General features: G+C 38.8%; 3 protein-coding genes across 6 annotated transcripts in view; 2 read left to right on the top strand and 1 right to left on the bottom strand.

Moving 5' to 3' along the window:
- The window catches only part of LOC107048147 (putative tRNA (cytidine(32)/guanosine(34)-2'-O)-methyltransferase), a 46,208-nt gene that overhangs the window by 1,106 nt on the left and 25,781 nt on the right, over positions 1–19,321 (top strand). The window contains exons 2-5 of one of the 2 annotated variants that reach the window (XM_015271192.2): positions 505–574; positions 668–894; positions 965–1,359; positions 1,995–2,096. In XM_015271192.2, coding sequence (XP_015126678.1) covers positions 505–574; positions 668–894; positions 965–1,359; positions 1,995–2,096 — 794 coding nt within the window. Of the gene's footprint in view, positions 1–504; positions 575–667; positions 895–964; positions 1,360–1,994; positions 2,299–19,321 lie in introns of those variants that run through there. The other variant, XM_015271181.2, reaches the window with a different exon arrangement.
- LOC107048120 lies at positions 2,594–6,015 on the top strand. 2 transcript variants are annotated; one of them, XR_001461662.1, is made up of 2 exons: positions 2,594–3,199; positions 3,272–3,356. XR_001461662.1 is itself a non-coding variant. In XM_015271130.2 (2 exons), exons 1-2 carry the CDS (start codon positions 3,166–3,168, stop codon positions 5,297–5,299), a joined length of 2,043 nt encoding a protein of 680 aa, XP_015126616.1. In that variant the 5' UTR covers positions 2,594–3,165; the 3' UTR covers positions 5,300–6,015. The 2 variants fall into 2 exon arrangements, 1 of the variants encoding a protein (XP_015126616.1); XM_015271130.2 differs by having other exon boundaries at positions 2,594–3,180; positions 3,272–6,015.
- LOC107048158 lies at positions 6,420–8,189 on the bottom strand. 2 transcript variants are annotated; one of them, XM_015271206.1, is made up of 4 exons: positions 7,661–8,189; positions 7,411–7,579; positions 6,734–6,937; positions 6,420–6,666 (listed from the first exon to the last, which is right to left on the bottom strand). In XM_015271206.1, the coding sequence occupies exons 1-4, from the start codon at positions 7,842–7,844 to the stop codon at positions 6,462–6,464; spliced, it is 762 nt and encodes a 253-aa protein (XP_015126692.1). In that variant the 5' UTR covers positions 7,845–8,189; the 3' UTR covers positions 6,420–6,461. The 2 variants fall into 2 exon arrangements, with proteins under 2 accessions (XP_015126692.1, XP_015126700.1); XM_015271214.1 differs by having other exon boundaries at positions 6,734–6,934.

Below are 19,321 nucleotides of genomic sequence, written 5' to 3'. Positions count from 1 at the left end.
AATTTCAAGGAATTTCTTCATTAAAAATTCACAATTCCATGAGAAAATTAATGGAAAATGAATATTTTAGTTCTATTATTTTGTAGGAATTAATAGAAGTCGGGAAAATTTAGCACACTTTGGTATTGAATATTGATATTTTGTTAGAAAATTCAAGTAAATTGTGATCTCTTCCAATAAATCGTGGAATTTCAGATTTTACTGAAAATTCAAGGAAATTCCGAATTTTTGAGCAGCAGGAAGATGAGAAGTTCCTAATTCACTTGAATTATCGATCAAAACACGAACATTTACTATCAAATTACGTTGAATTTCCCTGAATGAAAAGTCAAGACTATATTTCCCTTAATCTTTGCCCAAAATTTGCCATTTTCAATGACGAAATTCCTCGGAATTTCATTGGCACTAGAATGTGAAAAAACTTTTCAAGAAGTGTACCAGAAATGCCAGCCAAAATTCTCCACCAGTGTACATCCTTAATCTAACGAAATTTTGTTCGCACAGGAGTTACCAAAGCTGTGGATTTGTGTGCAGCTCCAGGGAGTTGGAGCCAAGTGTTGTCACGAAAATTGAAGTAAATGTCAATTCATTATGGTTACTAATAATTTTTCATCATAAAATTCAACACTGGCACATTCATTCACATTCTACTGTGCGTCTGCTGCAGTGAAAATTACAGACTAGCCCTCGAGAAGCAAGAAACCCCAGAAAAACCCGAACCCCTCGAATCAGATCGTCCAAAAATCATAGCAGTGGATCTCCAAGCAATGGCCCCTCTGGAAGGAGTGATACAGATCCAAGGAGACATAACAAAAACCTCGACTGCGGAGGAAATAATCAGGCACTTTGGTAACACAAAAGCTGATTTGGTCGTGTGTGACGGTGCACCAGACGGTAAGATCCCATTTTTCCTCTCACTCATTCCATAATCAATGGATAAACTAATTAACACGAGTAATTACAGTCACTGGATTGCACGACATGGACATCTACATTCAATCCCAGTTGCTGTTAGCAGCACTGAATATAACGACTCACATCCTGAGCCCAGGAGGAACATTCGTGGCGAAAATATTTCGAGCCAGAGAGGGATCGTTGCTCTACTCGCAATTGAAAATATTCTTCACCGATGTATTCTGTGCAAAACCCAGTAGCTCGAGAAATTCAAGCATAGAAGCATTCGTTGTCTGCAAAAATTATTCACCACCAGCCGGCTATAAACCACACATGCTGAATCCTCTTCTGACCCATGAACCTTTAAACTTCGATCAATTGACGGGAATAAATAGATATGTTGTACCATTCGTCGTCTGCGGCGACCTGACACAACCAGACTCCGATGCTTGTTATCCTCTAAACGTAAGTTCAATTAATTGTTTATCATTAGCATTAAGAGGGCTTGTTACTTTCGGAGAACCAAATATTTTCATGTGCGAAAGATTCTCTGGTTTTTTGGGCTGATGAGAAAACATTTCCAACTAATTGTTCTAGCAGTTAAGAACAGTACTCATGAGATTTTTTTTTAATCTATAATTTACTCACTAGAAGACTCTAAAAATGAAAAAATTAAGATGAATAAATTACTGGTTCTAATCACTGAAGAAAAATCTTGAGTACCCAGTGAATACTAATCTAATGATCTGATATCAAATGTGTTTAAATGATATAGCTATATTTCCGAGAAATAGCGATTGCATAAGTTTCATGATTTCATACTAAAAAATATTTAGAAAATTATTCAAATAACGTGGGTTGTTATGGAGAGACGGAGGCTGATGGACAAACCGCCTCAGCTTAATTAATACTACATATTGTGTTTTTCTCCTTAATATTTGACCCACTAATGTAATCTCCAATGTTAATCATGACGCGTCAGACTGTCCCCATTAAGTCTATTTACCTTCTGAATGCGCGATGCACTTTATCTAATTAATTTTCCCAATCATATCAGAGCCTTCAACTCATTTCCTATCTATTTACTTAATTTTCATCAGCTCGATGGGAATACCTACCACCACCGTGAGCCCGTCCAAGGACCCCTGAAATCCCCTTACGAAGAGGCAATGAAACTCGCAGCTAGAGATAACCTTCGAAAGGTAAACTCCAGTGTCGTTATTCATCACGATGAACCACGATCCATCAAAGATATCAAAGAGTCATGTAAAAATTCGCGCACACAAGATGAAAAATCTTCATCGACCGAATGTACGAGTGATGTTAGAGAATTTTGCGATGCGTTTGTTCATTTAGATGTTACAGAGTAATAAAGATGCAAATCATTCTATGGTTGCAACAACATTTTTACTATTCCGAAATTGTTGGAAAAAATTGAAAACTCATGAACATTGAATTCGGTTGAGGGGCGAAAACATCATAAAATCAAATTTCACGTAAAATCCAATTTATTCGAATTTTTTAATCAGCAGCAAAACATGAATATTGAGTACGAAATTACGCTAAATGTTCAGTAAACTGACAATTCAAAAATAAATTCATCTGTATATTCCTGATTTCTATTAATTTTCATGGAATAATTGAATAAACAAATTCCTTGAAATTTGAATGAAACAGTCATTTGATAAAAATTGCCGAGTGAACTGGGAATTTTCCTCAAAATTTGTAACAGTGAATTCGATCCCAAAAAAACTAACACTCAAATTCACAAACGCTCAGAACAACAAGAAATAATACCAGAAATCAAACGAAAATCAGATTATTCTCAGGTGAAACTATAAATTCGTTCCCAGAGGTCACCCAACCAAAATATTACCAGAATGGGGGTAAAAATGAGTTTCAACTGGATTACAAACCGCTTCAAAGGCGAATGAAAATAAATCACGCCCCCCCCTGTCACACGTTTCCCCAAGGACCACAATAAAAATATTTCGAGAGTTTGTTGATGTGATTTGAAGTGACTCCAACGTCATTACTTATTCACCACGCTAAATCGTAGTCTTTCAAAATTGTCTGCTGAAAACCCACTTAAAAATTAAATTAAAAAAGAGACTAAAACTTCAATCCCCAAATATTCAGAACACCGAAAAGAGAGGACGCTCGACCCAAAACATTGCCAGAGTGGGGATAAAATGGCAAGTCGTGAATAATAAACAGAAATAAGCCTCAGTAGATCGAGCGCTAAACCAGGAGCAAGCGTGTTTACCGAAGATGGCTGAGTTCGAGGTATAAACCCATTCAGCAGGTATCATTCCTTCAAAAAAACCCTCCAAACCCGAGCGAGCCCCATTTTCACCAAAAACTCCCTGAATTCCAGTCGAATCGTTGTTACGCCTGCAAGAAGCTCTTCTGCTGCGTGGATTGCTGCACAAACCACATAAGGAGCAAACACCCAGGCCGTGAGTCCGAGTGTCCCCTCTGTCGCTCCGAGCTCCTCATCGTCCGCAACTTCGATAACTCTCACTTTATGTGCCACGTCGTGATCAATCACCTGCCCCTGCAGTGTCGCACCTGTGGGGATTTATTCGAGTGCAGTGCTGACCTGAAAAGTCTGGGGACGTGCTCACGTCGTCTCTCAAAGCGAAAGGATACTGTCAACGAAGGACACTCAGTAGTGGCCCACGGGCCATCCCCACTGACCCAAACGCCCCTGAACCCCGTGAACCAGAGCAAAGGATATTCGATCGAGGGAGACTACAACGCCAACTTCGAGAGCCTGACGTCCCCCCCAGAGTTCACAAGACACACTAGCACCCCAATGCACATTGGCCTGTCCCGAAAAACCTCAAGTATTGTCTTCAAGCCCCCGAGAAGTCCGAGTTTCTCTCTGAAGACGCCGAAAACCCCGACGTTGCTTCCCCAGGGCGCGAACAAAGGAGGGGAAGCCAATGAAGACAGCAAGAGTGTCTACAGCAAGACAGACACCCCTCACATTCAGAAAAAGCAGTCGTCGAGGGACAGCAACCTGCAGGAGCTCCTGGAGCAGTCAGAGTCAGTGTACCTCAGCTTTTCCCCGTCGACTAGACGGGACACCTCGGAGAAGCCCTCCCTGAAATCAATCCTGCTGAGCAGATCGCCAGTGGAGAGTCTGGAGCCCCCTCGAGACAGGATGCTGGAGCTGGAAGGAACCAGTGCTGACATGGATCTGACAGACCCTCAGGGCTCAACCTCTTTATCTCTTCATCAGGCCAATCAAGAGGTGAAGACACCCCTGGACGGAGTCTTCAAACTCCCAGCGGAGGCCAGGGACTCTGGAAAGAGAGTCAGATTCTCCGATCAATTCGAGATGAAAGAAGAACGTGAGATGAGTCTGAGTAAATCTTGCGTTAGTGGTACTGAGGAGTTCTTCGAGGCCAGGCAGAGTCTGTCGGAGTTCACTGTCATAAATCCTGATAGTTCTCCCGGTGGAACTGATCCCGGGGAAGAGAATGTCAAGCCTTCGTCGATCTTCAGACCACTGAATGATCTCAGCTTGGTGAAATACGAGGAGGACGAGGAGAATCGAGGAAATAAGGAGAATATCGAGAACACGAATATTGAGAAGGGCATTCCCACCTCTGAGAAACAGAGTGAAGGGGAGAAATTTGTGAGCACGAAGGTCTCGGAGACTTCCAGAGTCGTGATGATGGTGCTGGTGGAGAAGACAGGAGCCAGTGGTACCGTAGATCTGGCTCCACTCATTGACTCTGGGCTGAGGACTCTGGAGTCAGTGACTACGAGCATGAATTCTGGGCAACAGGGGGCATCTTCGTCGGGAGAGACTTCCCACGGGCAGAAGAAATTTGTGGTGTCTGTTGATACTTACAAGAGTGTTTCAACCATCGAGCACTATCGTAAGCCTTCCTCTGAGGAGTCCGACCAGAGGAAGAGACCTGAGAAGTCTGAGGGCGGTGGCCTGTTCTCAGCTGTTGCCAACGCCGTCAGGACAGCCTTCAAGAACATCTCAGAGGCGGTTTCAACGAGACCTGTCATGGGAGAAGAACAGGCCCGTCAACCGATCCCGACGATTAAGATTGATCCGCCTGAGGAGGGGCCAACGAACCCTGCGAGACCTTTGAAACGATCACGAGAAGCGCTGGTTTCGTTTGATGCTACTGAAGCTACGGAAACCGATACTGACGAATCGGATAATGACATTCGAAGTCCAGAGCAGAAGAGACATCGAGGCTGGTACAGACAAATTCGTGGGAGGGAACCCATCGCGAGAATGAGGAGTGGCTCGGTGCTATTGAACAGGGGGATCTCGAATGAAACTCAGTGCTTTCAGCAGGGATCGTTGTCCGTTGGAGATACCATACTGCCTCTGCCTTCTCGCGCACATCAATCGACGCAGACTGATCATTAAATCGATTGGGACAAAGGTTTTTATGGATATGAGTGTGATTTTTTATAGTACAGGGATGAAACAACAGTTCAGACTTTTGGCTTGTTAATGATGATGCTCGTAATTATTCTTCTGGGTATATTCATTTTCGTTGTGAGTTCCTTATTTTGGTCTTTTCTTTATGAATTAGAAATGTTGAAAGAGTGACGTGAATTCCGCGTTGATAGGAAGATGGGAGAATATAGGGAGATTACTGGGCAAATTCTGGGTTTGATCCTGAATATTATGCAGGGCTTGATATAATTCAAATGAAGCTACTGAAACTGATACTGATGGAGGCAAAAACGATTTTCACGGGCCAGAAGAGAAGAGACATTGAATCTGGTGTAGACTAATTCGTGGGAGGGAACTCTGATGAATCCAAAAATGTGAGAGGGAACCGATATTTATTTTCGTCATATGTTCTTTTTCTTTTTGTTCTTTCTTCCATGAATTAAAACTATTGAATGAAAGATTTGAATTGTGTTGATATGAAGAATTACCTCGCGATTTCTCAATTTTTCTTGGGCTTTGAGAAAATTTTGGGAAGTTATAACACATGCCGTTGTCTGAATATCTCAATTTCTTCTTTGGGTGTCAAAATTGTCCATATTCTCAACAAATAATTTTGTAACTTTCGCTGTACGAGTGTTTGTAGTTAACTCAAATAAATTATGCATATTGATAATTTCTAAAAACGCCTGCAACTTTTTCCTCCTCTGATTTTTTCCCACTTCCAGAAACGATGGATTTTACTACAGTGCATGTAGTTCGAAACTCTAGTTAAAGCTTTCTATTCCTTTCAATCTTCTTGATTAAGTTGAATTAATTGAAACAACCAATCGAATTGTAAATTTGTGGTGCTATTGCACAGGTGTTATTAGGCCTGCAGATTGCTCTGTGTATAAAAGTTTTGCATCTCATCTCGAAATATGATCTTTTGGCTGTACTGAAATGAATTCTCAATATTGATAATTTTTCCGTTGGCCCCAACATCGTTCCCCTCCGGTAGTTTTCCCCATATTCCCATGTTTCCATTAATAATGCAATGACGAAGTTTTTAGGAAAATAATGATGAAATTTATTTAAAAAATTACACATATTAAAATATAATTGAAGGTTTTTCATTCCAGTTTTCTAGATTTTAGGATGGAGATTCCTGTTGAGCCTCTCGATTGTTCGCCATCTCCATAATCGTCTCTTCATCCACTATATCTCGATGGTCCTTCAACATCCTCAACATTTCTGGATTATCAGTTATTGTCGTACTGGCAGCACTTATGATGCTCGTGATTATCCTCCTGGAGATGTTTATCTTCGTTATCATCTTCTTCAGTTTCTGCTTCTTCCTGAAATATAAATAGGATTGTAATTCTGTGTTACTGATCAAATTGGGAGGAATGGTGTGAATCGTACCTTGCGATATCAGGGTTTGACAACGCAAGCTTCTCATTTCGGACTTTCTCTTGCTCCTTGAGGAAATTTTGGAAGTCAATGATTGATGCTGCCACTTCTGCCTGTAGTGTCCTCTCTTTTGTGCGCAATCTGTCCATCTCCTCTTGAAGAACGATTATTTTATCGTTCTGACTGTACAGCTTGGCCATGACTGCTTTCAATCTACTGTAAAAATTTATTGTGGATATGATTATGACGAATCAATTTTTTTAAATTTATGGGAAGATTAGGACATTTGTCTTGATTGACTGATTGCATTTTCCTTATTTCCTGAGGTAAACATAATTTCAACGAATTTCATCATTACAAAATCACAAATTAATGAAAAAATCAATAAAAACTGAAAATTTCAATTTAATTACTCCATAAAAATTTATGGGATTCTGAAAATTTTGGTAAATGTATTCTCGAATTTTCAAAGAATTGAAAATTCAGCGCAATTTGATGCTAAATATTCGTGTTTTGAAATTAAATCATTAATTCTAAATCGAATTCAATGTCCCTGTCTTAACAATCAGTGCTAAACCATGAAACTAATTTTTTTTTCTAGCATAAATTTACTATCCCTAAATAGTAATTTTATTTTTTCACCCATTACCATCTTCAATCATTTCAATTTTTGAAAAATAGAAGTTTACCTCTTCATCTCTGGAGAAATTTGATCATTAGATAAAAGACTCTCTGCGGCATGTGAATGCAGTGTATTTTTAAATACATCGTATTTAATTAAATGATTCGATGATAGAATCTCGTGCATTTTCTTCTCCAGTTCTTTGGGCTGTGCTGGTGATACTGCAGGTATTGCTCCTAAAGAAATATACGAAATATATCTCTAAATTCTTCATAAAACCAAATACAAATACATTAGCTATGAAAACTCTTACATACTAGCTTCATTTATCGCTTGGAGCAGTTGAATTCTAGCAGTCAAACACTTAATCATTCCCCTCAAATCTCTGATTTTCTCCTCAATGGGTTTGAAATCACTCAATGTCACTGCACCAATCGAAAAATTACGGATTGTGCTCCCGAGCAATGCTGTTGCTCGCTCCAGTAATTCATAGGAATCCATTTTTATATGATAATAGAAAAAAAAACTGTTGAAATGTTCTGTCAACAAAATGACAATTTTCTGTCAGAAAATATACCAGACAAGCATTTATAAGGATCACTTTCCGATGCTTTAGGTTATGGGTTTATCTCAGCAGGTGAGTTCCCTGGAGTTCCCGCGAGAATTGAGAATAGCAGTTTCTATATATTGAGGGGCTGCGAATGGTAGACCCAAATGGCGGGGGGGGGGCGTAGGCGTTTGAACAATCTCAGATGCACACATTCCGTTTTGGACACATTCTAGGGAAAAAGGCGTCAGTACGGAAGGCGATGGAACAGATGGGCACGGAAATTTGTGGACGAATTCCCGGATGGGCAGATTCTGATATAAGGTGGTTAAAAAGGACTCGGTATTGGAGATATAACTTCAGGAAATGACTTACCAGTCGATATGTTTAGTGCAGCGGCACGGTGAAAGATGGCGGGATTATTCTCGTTTCCAGCGGAATTACTAACTGGATCGAACTGGTCATCGGGCAACAGAATAGGAGAGGTTGGGGTAAAACGGACACTTTTGACTTTTTTTTAAATGTTCATAAGCGGTTGAAATGTTGATGAAATTTAATTTTTTTTTTTTTGTCAATACAAAGAACAATTCCTTCCCTTTGTGACGAGCCTAAACTGAGCTCAATTGATCAATTTGTTTCTGAGTTATGAATCATTTTAAGAAAGTTTAAAGTGTCCGTTTTACCCCACCCGCCCCTATAATAAGTTGAATCAGCCAGTGAAGAGGTAAATGAGCTATTAGCAACGAGAAAAAGGTTTTGTACGGTGCATTTAGCAATGACGGCGATCTTTTGAATGGTAATCATCAATTTTGGGCGAATGAAAAAAAATTTCATATTCAGCTGGGGCCAGGGTGTCAGATCTTGGATTTTTCCAAGGGGAAAGTCGACTTTCGGCAAAATCGAATTTTTTCGTCGATTGAACTAACTCAAAATTTTCCTTTGGGACGGCCCCCTACCCAGCCCCTGTCGAGCACTGCAAAATGGCAGAGCATACTTTAAAAGTCGTGCAATAATTTAAAAAAGAGCCAAATCACGCAATCACGCATTTTTTCAATAATTTCGATGTTCAAATAGTTTTTCTCTCGACTTATGTCATGAAATTTTATTTTCCCTTCAATCATTCCATCGTAAGAAAAACCTCCCCTGAATAATCTGTTTCATCATTAGAAAATTAACGAAGACTCCAACAGCTCATGAAATCCCATATATCACGTGCATAAATTTGAAAATTCTCCTGTAAACTTCAAGTTCCGACTGAATAGTCAACCTGAAATTGTCGAAACGTGCCCCAAAAAACGATGACCCTCCAAAATTCCATCACAACATATCCTCATTACGATCCAGCTCGCGAAGTGCTCACAACCCATAGTCATGAGTCATCCTTTTTATTCATTCCTCATTTGAATATTATCTCTAGTTGGATTGACATTTTTGGTAAATCCACTTTTTTGTTGTCCGCATAAAAATCGAATAAGTGAGTTGTACCGACCGATTTCGCTCCCATTTAATTCTCCCTACATAGAGAAAAATTTCTGTAGAAAATTTTTCGCAAGAAATAGGCAGAAATGAAAATACCGGAATATTGATTCTCCTCCACGTAATTTTCATCTGATTTTTCACAGAATAATTGGCCTGAAACAATCAAATATTTGATTGATTTCCAAATCATTTGAACAGAAAATCAATGGAATATTTAATTTTTCAATGACAAGATTTCCTGAAAATTCAGTGGAACTTGAATACGATAAAAAGTTCCGGAATCTGGCCCGGAAATTCGTAACAGTGTCGCGAATTCCGTGGGTTTTTTAACAAAATTTTTCGTGCTTCGTTTCGTGCTATGAAATGCTTCGTTATGCCGAGCCCTTACTGAAGCCCTCAAAGTCGCTTTATCCATTCCCGGGGTATATGTCCGATTTAATTTTGCACAAACGTCAACACTCTTTTTTATTGTTCCGTCTACACCTCCACAAGGGCCCAGGGCGTGCCACCCACGTTCCCCTATTCTCTCCATCCACTGAACATTCCGCCTTATTCTTTATTTCGTTCAACGCGATTAATGGACCACTGGAGTATGTGTGTGTCGGCATCGTAACCCCGACGCACTCGGTTAATTACTCGGGCACGTGAGAGAAAGAGTCCCAGAGGCCTCTCGATAAGTGCAAAACACCTTCATATACATATTTAAGATTTAACATACGGGATAGAAATACATACGGTATGTGCGCTTAGAGCGTCACGCGAGAGGTACAGCGTACGTCTTCTACCCCCGAGTGGTAGTCATAAATCTTGGCATACGTTGCTCATGATTTATCCGACGATTTCGTCAGGCTCTTCTTGAGCCATGCGGCGTTAGAAGACGTCTTAATTAGCCAATGGGACCGCTCCACCTTTATCCCTGCACAACCATCATTTTTACTCGCAAATCAACAGGATTATACACGAGGCATTATTTACTGCCGAATATCATGACAGAGTGATTGTTGGGTTTTTTATTTCACGTGATTCCCTGGGATTTTTAGAATTGAAAATATTTTCACTTCTGTACAAATGTTCCCGTGAACTTTCAAACTTTTGAAGCTAATTTGTTTCGTCATCTGTTGAATAAATAAACATGATTCAGAAAGTTTCAAAATTTACTGAAAATTCAACGGAATTCCACATTTTTGGTCAACAGAAAGACGAGAATTTTCAACTTACGTGAATTTTGAATTAATTGGAAATTTAAGAGTACTGTCACCTGAATTTTCCTGGATTTCTTTTCACTTTTACGAATTAATTGTACTGAAATTCACAGTTCAATTAATTGATTATCCCTTGGAATTTCAGTGGAATTATCACTTGATGAAAATTTCCCAGCGGTCTCCAAAAATTCCGTGAAATTTCGTAATTGAAAATTCACAATTTGTTGAGAAAATCAATGGAAACTTCACATTTCAGTTCAATCATTCCATGAAAATGTATAAAAATCCGAAAAGTTCAGGTGAATATATTCTTAAATTTTCCTTCAACTGCAAATTGAGCGTCATTTTAATACTGGATATTAATATTCACGGTTTCATTGAAAATCCAAGTAGATTTAGGAATTCTCGTCGTCCTGTTGCTAAAAAATTTGGAATTTCATTGAATTTTCAGTAAAATATTCAATTCCATGACGTTTTTCCCCTAGACTGACTTCAATTTAAATGTTTATTCAAATAAAGTATTCGCAATGAAAAATCGAATAAAGTATTCGGAAATCTAGGAACTCTCCGAATGAAAAGGTCTGCAGCCCTCAATTCTCCCTCCCTTACTTTTGCTTTATTTATTGATCTGCCATTATTACTTCGTGAAGATTTTTTTCCGCAATTCTTCCGAGTGGATTGGACTCTCCCAGGATCCCTTCGATGCCTCTCATCCCAATTAGTCCCCCGGCGAGGTCAAGGGGTCGTGGCTTCCCCCCCTTGCACGGGTCATGGCCGAATTCTTCTCGCGGTAAAACGAGAGACTCTCAATTGCATCCTTCAACTGCATTAATTGATTTTTAAAATTCAATCAACAAATAACATTTCATATTTATTCACAATCTTTCTTCACTGAATCAAATGCGAAACAAATTGCCCCGACAATTGACATCAATCGTTATAATTTTTATTTTGACACTGTTTTTGCACGTGGGGCGCGTGTTCGGCCGCAGGGCACAGCCGAGTGTAGGCGACTTTGATCTCTCGCGGGTATTAATGATTATCGTACGTTAATTAAGCACGCGCCTTCGAGGTATACAACCTCAGTGTATATGCAAATCGCTCTACAAAAGAAGACGTAGAGATATCAGAGGCGCATAGCGTTGAGATTAAATCTCACCGCCTTTCCCTCGTCCACTGGACTAGAAGTAGGATAAACATGCAGAGAGGAAGGATATTAAAATATTGAATTGAAAAAAGGGAGTTAATTGAACGTTTGGATATTTTTGTCGGAACTGTTGAACTAATTTATGGCTCTCTCGATCGAGTCTCGGGGATTTGTAGGGACTGACAATTTAGGTAACAGCTATTGCTCTTTCTTCACTGGCATTTGTCATGCGGTCAATTTATCATTGCTCTCGTGACCTGGCCAGAACTCATTTCTTCACTATTTCACATTTTTCTTTCCCCCCCAGTCATAATGTGTTGAGCACTAATGCGGGATGTGAAAAATCTGGTGCAGAGATATTTGAAAGGCGAGCATTTGGATAAATTCTCCTGTGTGGGGGCACAGATCGTGCAAGTCTAATGTAACAATGGGTTTTCAACTTTTTCTTATCTGGTGAGTAGATCCAACAGTCTCTGGGACACACATACTGTTCGGGGGGATTGGCGCAATGGTTCACGCGCGGCGCGTGTCCGCTGGGCACATATTGTATTTAGGTACAGGATGTCTGCTCAGACCCCACGGAGGTCGGAGAAAGCCGTGAGATTTAATCGACGAATGGGTCAACTATGACCCCGGTAAGGCTGGTAGTCAGGCGTGCTGTGAAAAAATTTATGAGAAGAGGGGAAATAAAGTCTGATAACTGAATTTTGTACTTGCAGTTGGAATTTGCGGTGGATTAAGTTTAAGTTTAAAATTTTGGAATTGATTGTTTACAATTTGATGAAAAAGTCAATGGAAACATTAAATTTCAATTCAATTAGTCTAAAAGAATTGATGGGAGTCTGGAAAATTCTGTAAAAATATCCTGGAATATCCAATTAATCGAATATTCGAGGTAATTTAAGTACCGAATATTCATGGTTTGATTGAAAATTGAGGCGAGTTTGGGAATCCGCGTCTTCTTGCTGCTCAAAACTGGTGAAATCTCAGGTTTTTTTCTCCCAAATCCCATTCAATGCGCCAAAAGAATGGAAAGTTATTTTTTACTGTGCTAACACAGTAATTTTTAATATGACAAAATCGAATGCAGGATCATACCTACCACTCTCGAAAATCTACTGTTGAACAAAGTAAAAATTGAAAGTCGGTGTAGTAGAAAATGGTACCATAATAGTATATTTCGTAAAGAGTGCAAAAAATATTTTTTCACGAGCTACGAACAATATTTTTCATCACAATGTGGCGGAAATTAGACTTTTAGGTACGCGGAGCGTGCCGAAAAGTTCACTTTTCGTCACAGCGTGATGAAAAAATAAAATTCAATTTGATAGGAGTAAAAATTCGGTTAAAATGAATCAAATTTTTAATTTTATTTTATATTCTCTCCGTATGGTGATCTCCTAAAAATTACTACCAATATATTCATGAAATTTAATTTTTTTACAACAGTATTCACTCCGATACGAGCGAAGGGCAAATAATTTCAGATAACTGAATTTTCTATTTGTGATATAGAATGTGCACTAGAGGGGTGAGTGTATGAACTCTCTTTTGTTTAATCTAGATGAAGGATTCCCATCGTGGAGATTTCGCTCTCCTCCATCTCCTCCTTCCCACAATTACCCAACGAATCCACCGAGGAAAGGATAAGAGAGCAACAAAAATGAAATAAAAAAAGGCCCAAGTTTTTTGGTCACGCGAGCTCTCGCGCGTGGCGTGATGCAGAGGGACGTATTTCGCTTGGATGTTTTGTGATTGCCCGCACGAGAGTTTACCGGGTCTTCATCAAACTCCATATCGGATACGTTTGGCGTTTAAACTTACGAGAAGCCAATCCGAAGTGCGATAGGAGCTGAACCAACAGAGAGAGAGAGAGAGAGAGCGAGACAGATGAAGGGGGTGAGGGGATTGCGGATAGAGTCGGAGGTCGATCAGTTCCCTCTGGACTATACTATCGATTATATCCTCCATCCGTCTGATCTCGGATCTCGATTCGTCTCAACGATAGCCCTTCCATTCTCTCACTCTGGCTCGCATGATTCTTACGTTTCTATCTCCGGAGGATCTAGCAGAACATTTCTTTTCCATTTGAACTACCGACTTGCATTCGCTCGCCTCTTGCCTCTTAAATCAACCGCACACCCACCCCTGGAAATTACGGTTGATGAAATTCACATTGCTTAACATATTCTCGGATAATGAAAATTTTATTTATTTGAGCTATTCATTGTTTCATGAATAACATCATTTTTGTTTTGTTCGGTGAGAATTATGTCTGTTTTTTTCCATACGGTTTTCTATTAATTTTAATGAAAAACATTTTTTAATTATTTTTTTATTGAAAAGGGAAAGGCTTTTCTCAAACTTCATTTAAAAATTCTTAATCAATCTTCATTATCGTCTTCGTTAAAAAAACAATTGTTGTTTCACTCAAATTATTCGTTGTTATTCAGTACAATCTCGAAGATTTTTATGAAGTTGAAAGCATACGGTAAAACATGTTTTATTCATTTTAATAAAAAATTTTTTTAATTGAAAATTGAGCGGTTTTTTTTCAATTTTTATTTTAAAAAATCTTGATGAATCTTAGTTAAAGTCTTCGTTTTCATCATTTTGTTTCAAAATATTCATTATTTTCTGAATAAGAACATTTGGTGAGTCAACAAATTTATGCCTAGAATATTGTTCACAAGCTCTTTATGAATTTGGATCGCACGATTTTCAATAGTCCCCATTCAAAACTTCTCATCATTTTTAATAAAAAATGTCTCCCAGTTTCAATCGAAAGCTTCTTCTCCCCTCTAAAGAACAGTTGTTCCACTTGAGTTCAACAAAAATCAGTTTTGAATACCGAAACTTTTATTTAATAAAATCTCAAAGCGTTCAATAAAGTTGAAAACTCCCTTAATTTTTCGTATATCACCTAAAACCTCCAACTCATCAAATAGTCACCGAAAAAATGACCGTTCTTCAATAACAAGAATACCATTCACAACCTGAGATGTTGTTTTTCACGTCGCTGGCAATGACATTGAAATAAAATTGAATTTCTCCAGACAAGGCATATCAGAGACTCTCTTGATGTTTGCTTAAAATTCAAAGACACGATACATAGACGTATATCCTTTAGTACACGCATCTCGGCAAGAGAACAGCCCACGCGATCCAACATCAAGGCTGCGTCATAAGGCGCATTGTGAGTGGCGAAGTACCACATGGGGATAAAGCCTCTATAGGTATTCCTCCAACACCGGTCCAATAAGACGACTATTCCAAGGTTTATATAGGCAGTATATAGTGTACAGTCACGTGCAGATAAGGACGTTCGGACAACGAAACAATAAGGGGCGTGGTAGAGTTACATTTCCTTTATAGTGCCCACTATTTCATTATTTAGTTGACGCATTTGGCGTTATCAATTGTCATTTGGCTCGTTGGTGTTCATTATCAGAGTGCAGTGGGGAGGAATAAAATAATGAGTATCAAATGAATGCATGCTTTACCGTCGAGGAGAAAGGACAGGGACAAGGTCGCCTCGAGACACTGGCGACTCCGATACTCACAGCATCACCACCGAGTTGCACTCTGTGTTGTCTCGAGACAGCTGCTCTTGCTTGCCGCAGACGCACGTCCGTCGGTCAACACGTACATACGAGAGAGCTCACTTCAAAACCACGATTGCATCTTTCTGAGAACGTTTACTCTCACTGTGCACGGACGAATGAATCGGGTTGACGGAAGTCCACCGCCAGAGACTTGGACCTTAAACTTGGGGCAAGTTAATGACACGGGTTACTTAGAATTCGTTGGACGATTCCCGGTATCTGCATGATGATGCGAGAATCTCGGGTCAATTGACGGAGAACTGGGCAGAGCAGTTTTTAGAAATTTCGGTTGAAATTTCGAGAAAAATATCGTGAAATTTTTTTGAATGACGATGTGAACACATGTGAATTTTAGATTTTTGAGACAATTCGAAAAATTAATGTACGAATTAAATTTTAATTAATGTTGATGGATAGGGGCCGATAATAGCTACATTTGAGAGGAAAAATTATTCAACTCCATTAATTCATTAATGAACAATTGAAAAAAAAACTCTGACTTCGACTTAAGGGAAAAAGGCAATAGAATTTCAAATTTCTCAAAAAATTCAGGTAAAGTCTCAATTTTTTAGCGGCAGGAAGACGAAAATTCCACTATTTAGATGAATTTTCGAGCGAAACTGAATATTCACTACCAAATCCCCTTGAATTGTTAGGAAATTCCTTGAAAATTCAGAGAAATTGAAAATTCAAGGAGAGTTTTTCCTGAATTTTCCTGATTTTTCATTATCTTCTCCGGAATAATTAAACTGAAATCTACAGTTCCCACGGATTTCTCCATGAAATTATGAATGTTCAATGACAAAATTCCTTGAAATATCAGAAAAAAAATGTTAGCAGTGTACACGATCTAAAAACGGTATATTCGGACTGTTCGGATCATAATGGGTGGACATAACCCAAAAAAAACAAAACTTAAATTTGAAAGATTACGAAACTTCCACTCACACGCCACTTTTCCTCAAATTTCCCAAAATTTCTAAACGTACCCAGACTGTAAATTTTTGTTGTCCGTTATTCCGTACCAATCCATTTTTTCATACTAATGACACACTAATTTGACGTTTGAAGATGAAATAATGATATTAATAACATAGTACACTGGTAGAATGATTCATTTATTCCGAACGAGATTCGTCAACTATTAACGAATTGTAGAGTTGAATATGGCCAAATGAATATTCGTTAATAGTTAACGAATGGTTCACTTGAATGACGAAAGTCAAGTCAAACAAGGCTCCTCAAATATACATTCGTTAACTATTAACGAATGAACATTTGGTGGGACCGAATAGACTCTAACCTCCAACCAAAATCCATTCGTTAACAATAACTAATCCGTTCTATCAGTGCAATGTGCCCTACGGGGCCAGCGCAGGCGGTGGTGGACCGCGAGGCAACACCTCTGAAAGGGTTCAATTTTTCGAAAGCTAGAAGAAGCATTAGGAATCAATATGCTGCCGGAAAAGTGAAAATCCGTAAGAAACCGAAAGGCATACGGTAATGGAGAAGTTTAATCATAAAATAACAATAATAATAAACATCCTAATGATCAACCGGGCGGAGTTGACCCGCACTCTTCCCGATCATAGATCTCACAATCTATCCCCCCGCACGCAGTGCACCGCGCATTTCAGTTGAACGATAACTTCCGGCGATTGCAATTTCAGCTAGAAAACGATTTCCGATCGTCACGCGATTCGTGATTTCATGAAAAACTATTGAGCCGACTAATCAGAGATTAACTTTCACTGCAATTCTCATAATATTTATCGTTTATTTGTCTTACGTTGGCGTCAACCAGTGTAAAAACAATTTTATGAATGCCCCTCGTGAAGATTTGATGACGTGTTAATTTGCTTTATATCCTGTCGTTAGTGCCTGAATATTCTCACCCATCGGATTTACGACGAAAATAATGAAAAACTGTCGTACAGAGGGGAGTGAATAGCATTGATAATTACTGCTTCGATCGAGTGGACGAGTTGGAGCATCCACTCGCATTCACCCTGATACGATAAACCATTAACGCAACGTCGGATTTTCTTCCTTGGTCTTCAGCTGTGTCTCCTTGTTCCTCTACTTCGCACTATGTGCGTATCACGATATATACCCCGGACCCATGTAGCCAGGCACTCTCGTTCTGCAACTCGTTTCTATCCGATGAGAATAAAAAGCCAAGTCCTGCCAAGATATCACCCAAGATGGCATTGCGCCTCGTTTACTCTCCTAACTCTTCGATTTATCCCTTAAGAAATATTTCCGCGGGTATTCCTTCACCATGGTAGGGTGAATCGTTCAGTGCTTGATGTATTTATTTTCAGAGAAATGGTTGATTCGGTGAAATTGATTTTTTCGCTTTAATTATAGAATTTTTGATTGTCAATTGAATTGTGTGTGGAATTTATGATAATGAATTTTCTTTTTTTACTTTTTCTTTTCGTTAAAAAAACTATGGAAAGTACACAAACCCTGCGGAATTACCGTACAAATAGAAAGAAAAACTGAAAATATTTAGCTCAAAAAACATCGAATTTATAAATAAATCAATATTTTAGAGGATGACAAATTGAAAACTGTGGAAGAATCAGCAACGTAATGAAACAAAATAAAGTGAGGAAAAATTTATGAATGAAATGATGATTTTATGGGATAATTTTAGAGAAGAAATGGTTGATTCGGTGCAATTCATTTTCTTTTGTTCTAAAATGCTTGATTGTAATTACCGCGAAGATCAAATGTGGAATTCCAATGATTTGTCGAGGATTCATGACCCCTAGAATCATCCTGACACTTTTTTGAAAACATATTTTGGTTTTTCATTTTCAATTACAAACATAGTCCATTAAATTTGGAGAAATGAATTAATTACTCTTTAACTCTCCTTTTTTTAAATAATGGAAAGTGTTTAAACACGCGTGATTACCCTAAAACTCGAAGGAAAAACTGACAATATTCCGCTCCAAAAATTCCCCATGCGGCACACCAATTTTTGACGCAATGCTTTTTCTCGCGCTCTTATTAATCTCTACTATTATCGTCCGGACAAAGAAAGTTCATTTTTTCTTTGACACGAGTTGATGTTGCCTGCCTCATTCTCCGTACAATAAACTCTCAACTTTTTCATGTAAATTTTTTCCATGCATGAAATTGATTTCTAGCATGCATAGACAAATTCGTTACGATTTCGGAGAAATGATGGTCATCAGCGTGTGCAGGTGATCGTTCATAAGTTAACTTAATAATTATTTGTGAAAAGTGTTGCAATCTTCAAAAATTGCAGTCTTTCAATTGAATTAGACTTCCGATTATTTTTCCGGTTAAGGTAACGAATCCAATTCGAACCTTCGAACTTTAAAGAATAAAATCATTGCAGGATGACATTCTGATGCTTAAAATTAATAATCCAATAGACACAGAGAAAAAATGTTTTTATTTTTAGGAACATGTCACTGATGTTTAGTGATGATTTCCATCACTGAAATTTGATTTGAAATGTCCCTGAAAATCCCAACTTTTTTTGCTCTGTCAATTTAAAGAATATTCAGCAAAAAATTAAATACAAGTTTTAGTGATTGAAGAGAAATTCAAGAGTGCTGAAATGAGAAAGCATTTGTAATTCGAGACTGTTTACGAAATGCTATACACCCCTATGTACATCACCTCGGGATTCTCTCGGGATTTAAGACGCACGTGCGTTGGTGAACGCGAACCGCACCAAGCATCGACGTATAAAGTGACGCGACAGCTGGGAAGCCTTTACCTCGCGCGTGCTTTACATCCAACTCCATCTTATTTCCATATCGCTTTTAGATTCATCGTCAATTACTTGATCCCAGTGGCCATCTCGAGAGTCGTTGCCCAGTTCTAAGTATACAGTTAAGCATCGTGAAAATGGTCTCAACAAATATTGAGCACATTCCCTGACTTTATTGTTGCATCTAGTGAAGAGCAAAGACCCACCACACAGTTGTCCAAGCGAGTGTAATGAAATCCAC

The sequence above is a fragment of the Diachasma alloeum genome, unplaced genomic scaffold (genome assembly GCF_001412515.2).
Source record: "Diachasma alloeum isolate Michigan unplaced genomic scaffold, Dall2.0 Dall_scaffold_00176, whole genome shotgun sequence".
Classification (NCBI taxonomy): domain Eukaryota; kingdom Metazoa; phylum Arthropoda; class Insecta; order Hymenoptera; family Braconidae; genus Diachasma; species Diachasma alloeum.
The sequence above is the reverse complement of the archived record's forward strand: the minus strand, read 5'-3'. Positions and strand labels throughout refer to the sequence as shown.

Bases quoted from the DNA above. Each gene is read 5' to 3' on its own strand.
- LOC107048158 (XM_015271206.1), bottom strand. From the start codon at position 7,844: ATGGATTCCTATGAATTACTGGAGCGAGCAACAGCATTGCTCGGGAGC. The intron at 7,580-7,660 runs GTATGTAAGAGT...ATATTTCTTTAG, and splicing joins CCAAGCGATAAATGAAGCTA to GAGCAATACCTGCAGTATCA. The intron at 6,667-6,733 runs GTACGATTCACA...TTTATATTTCAG, and splicing joins TCAAACCCTGATATCGCAAG to GAAGAAGCAGAAACTGAAGA.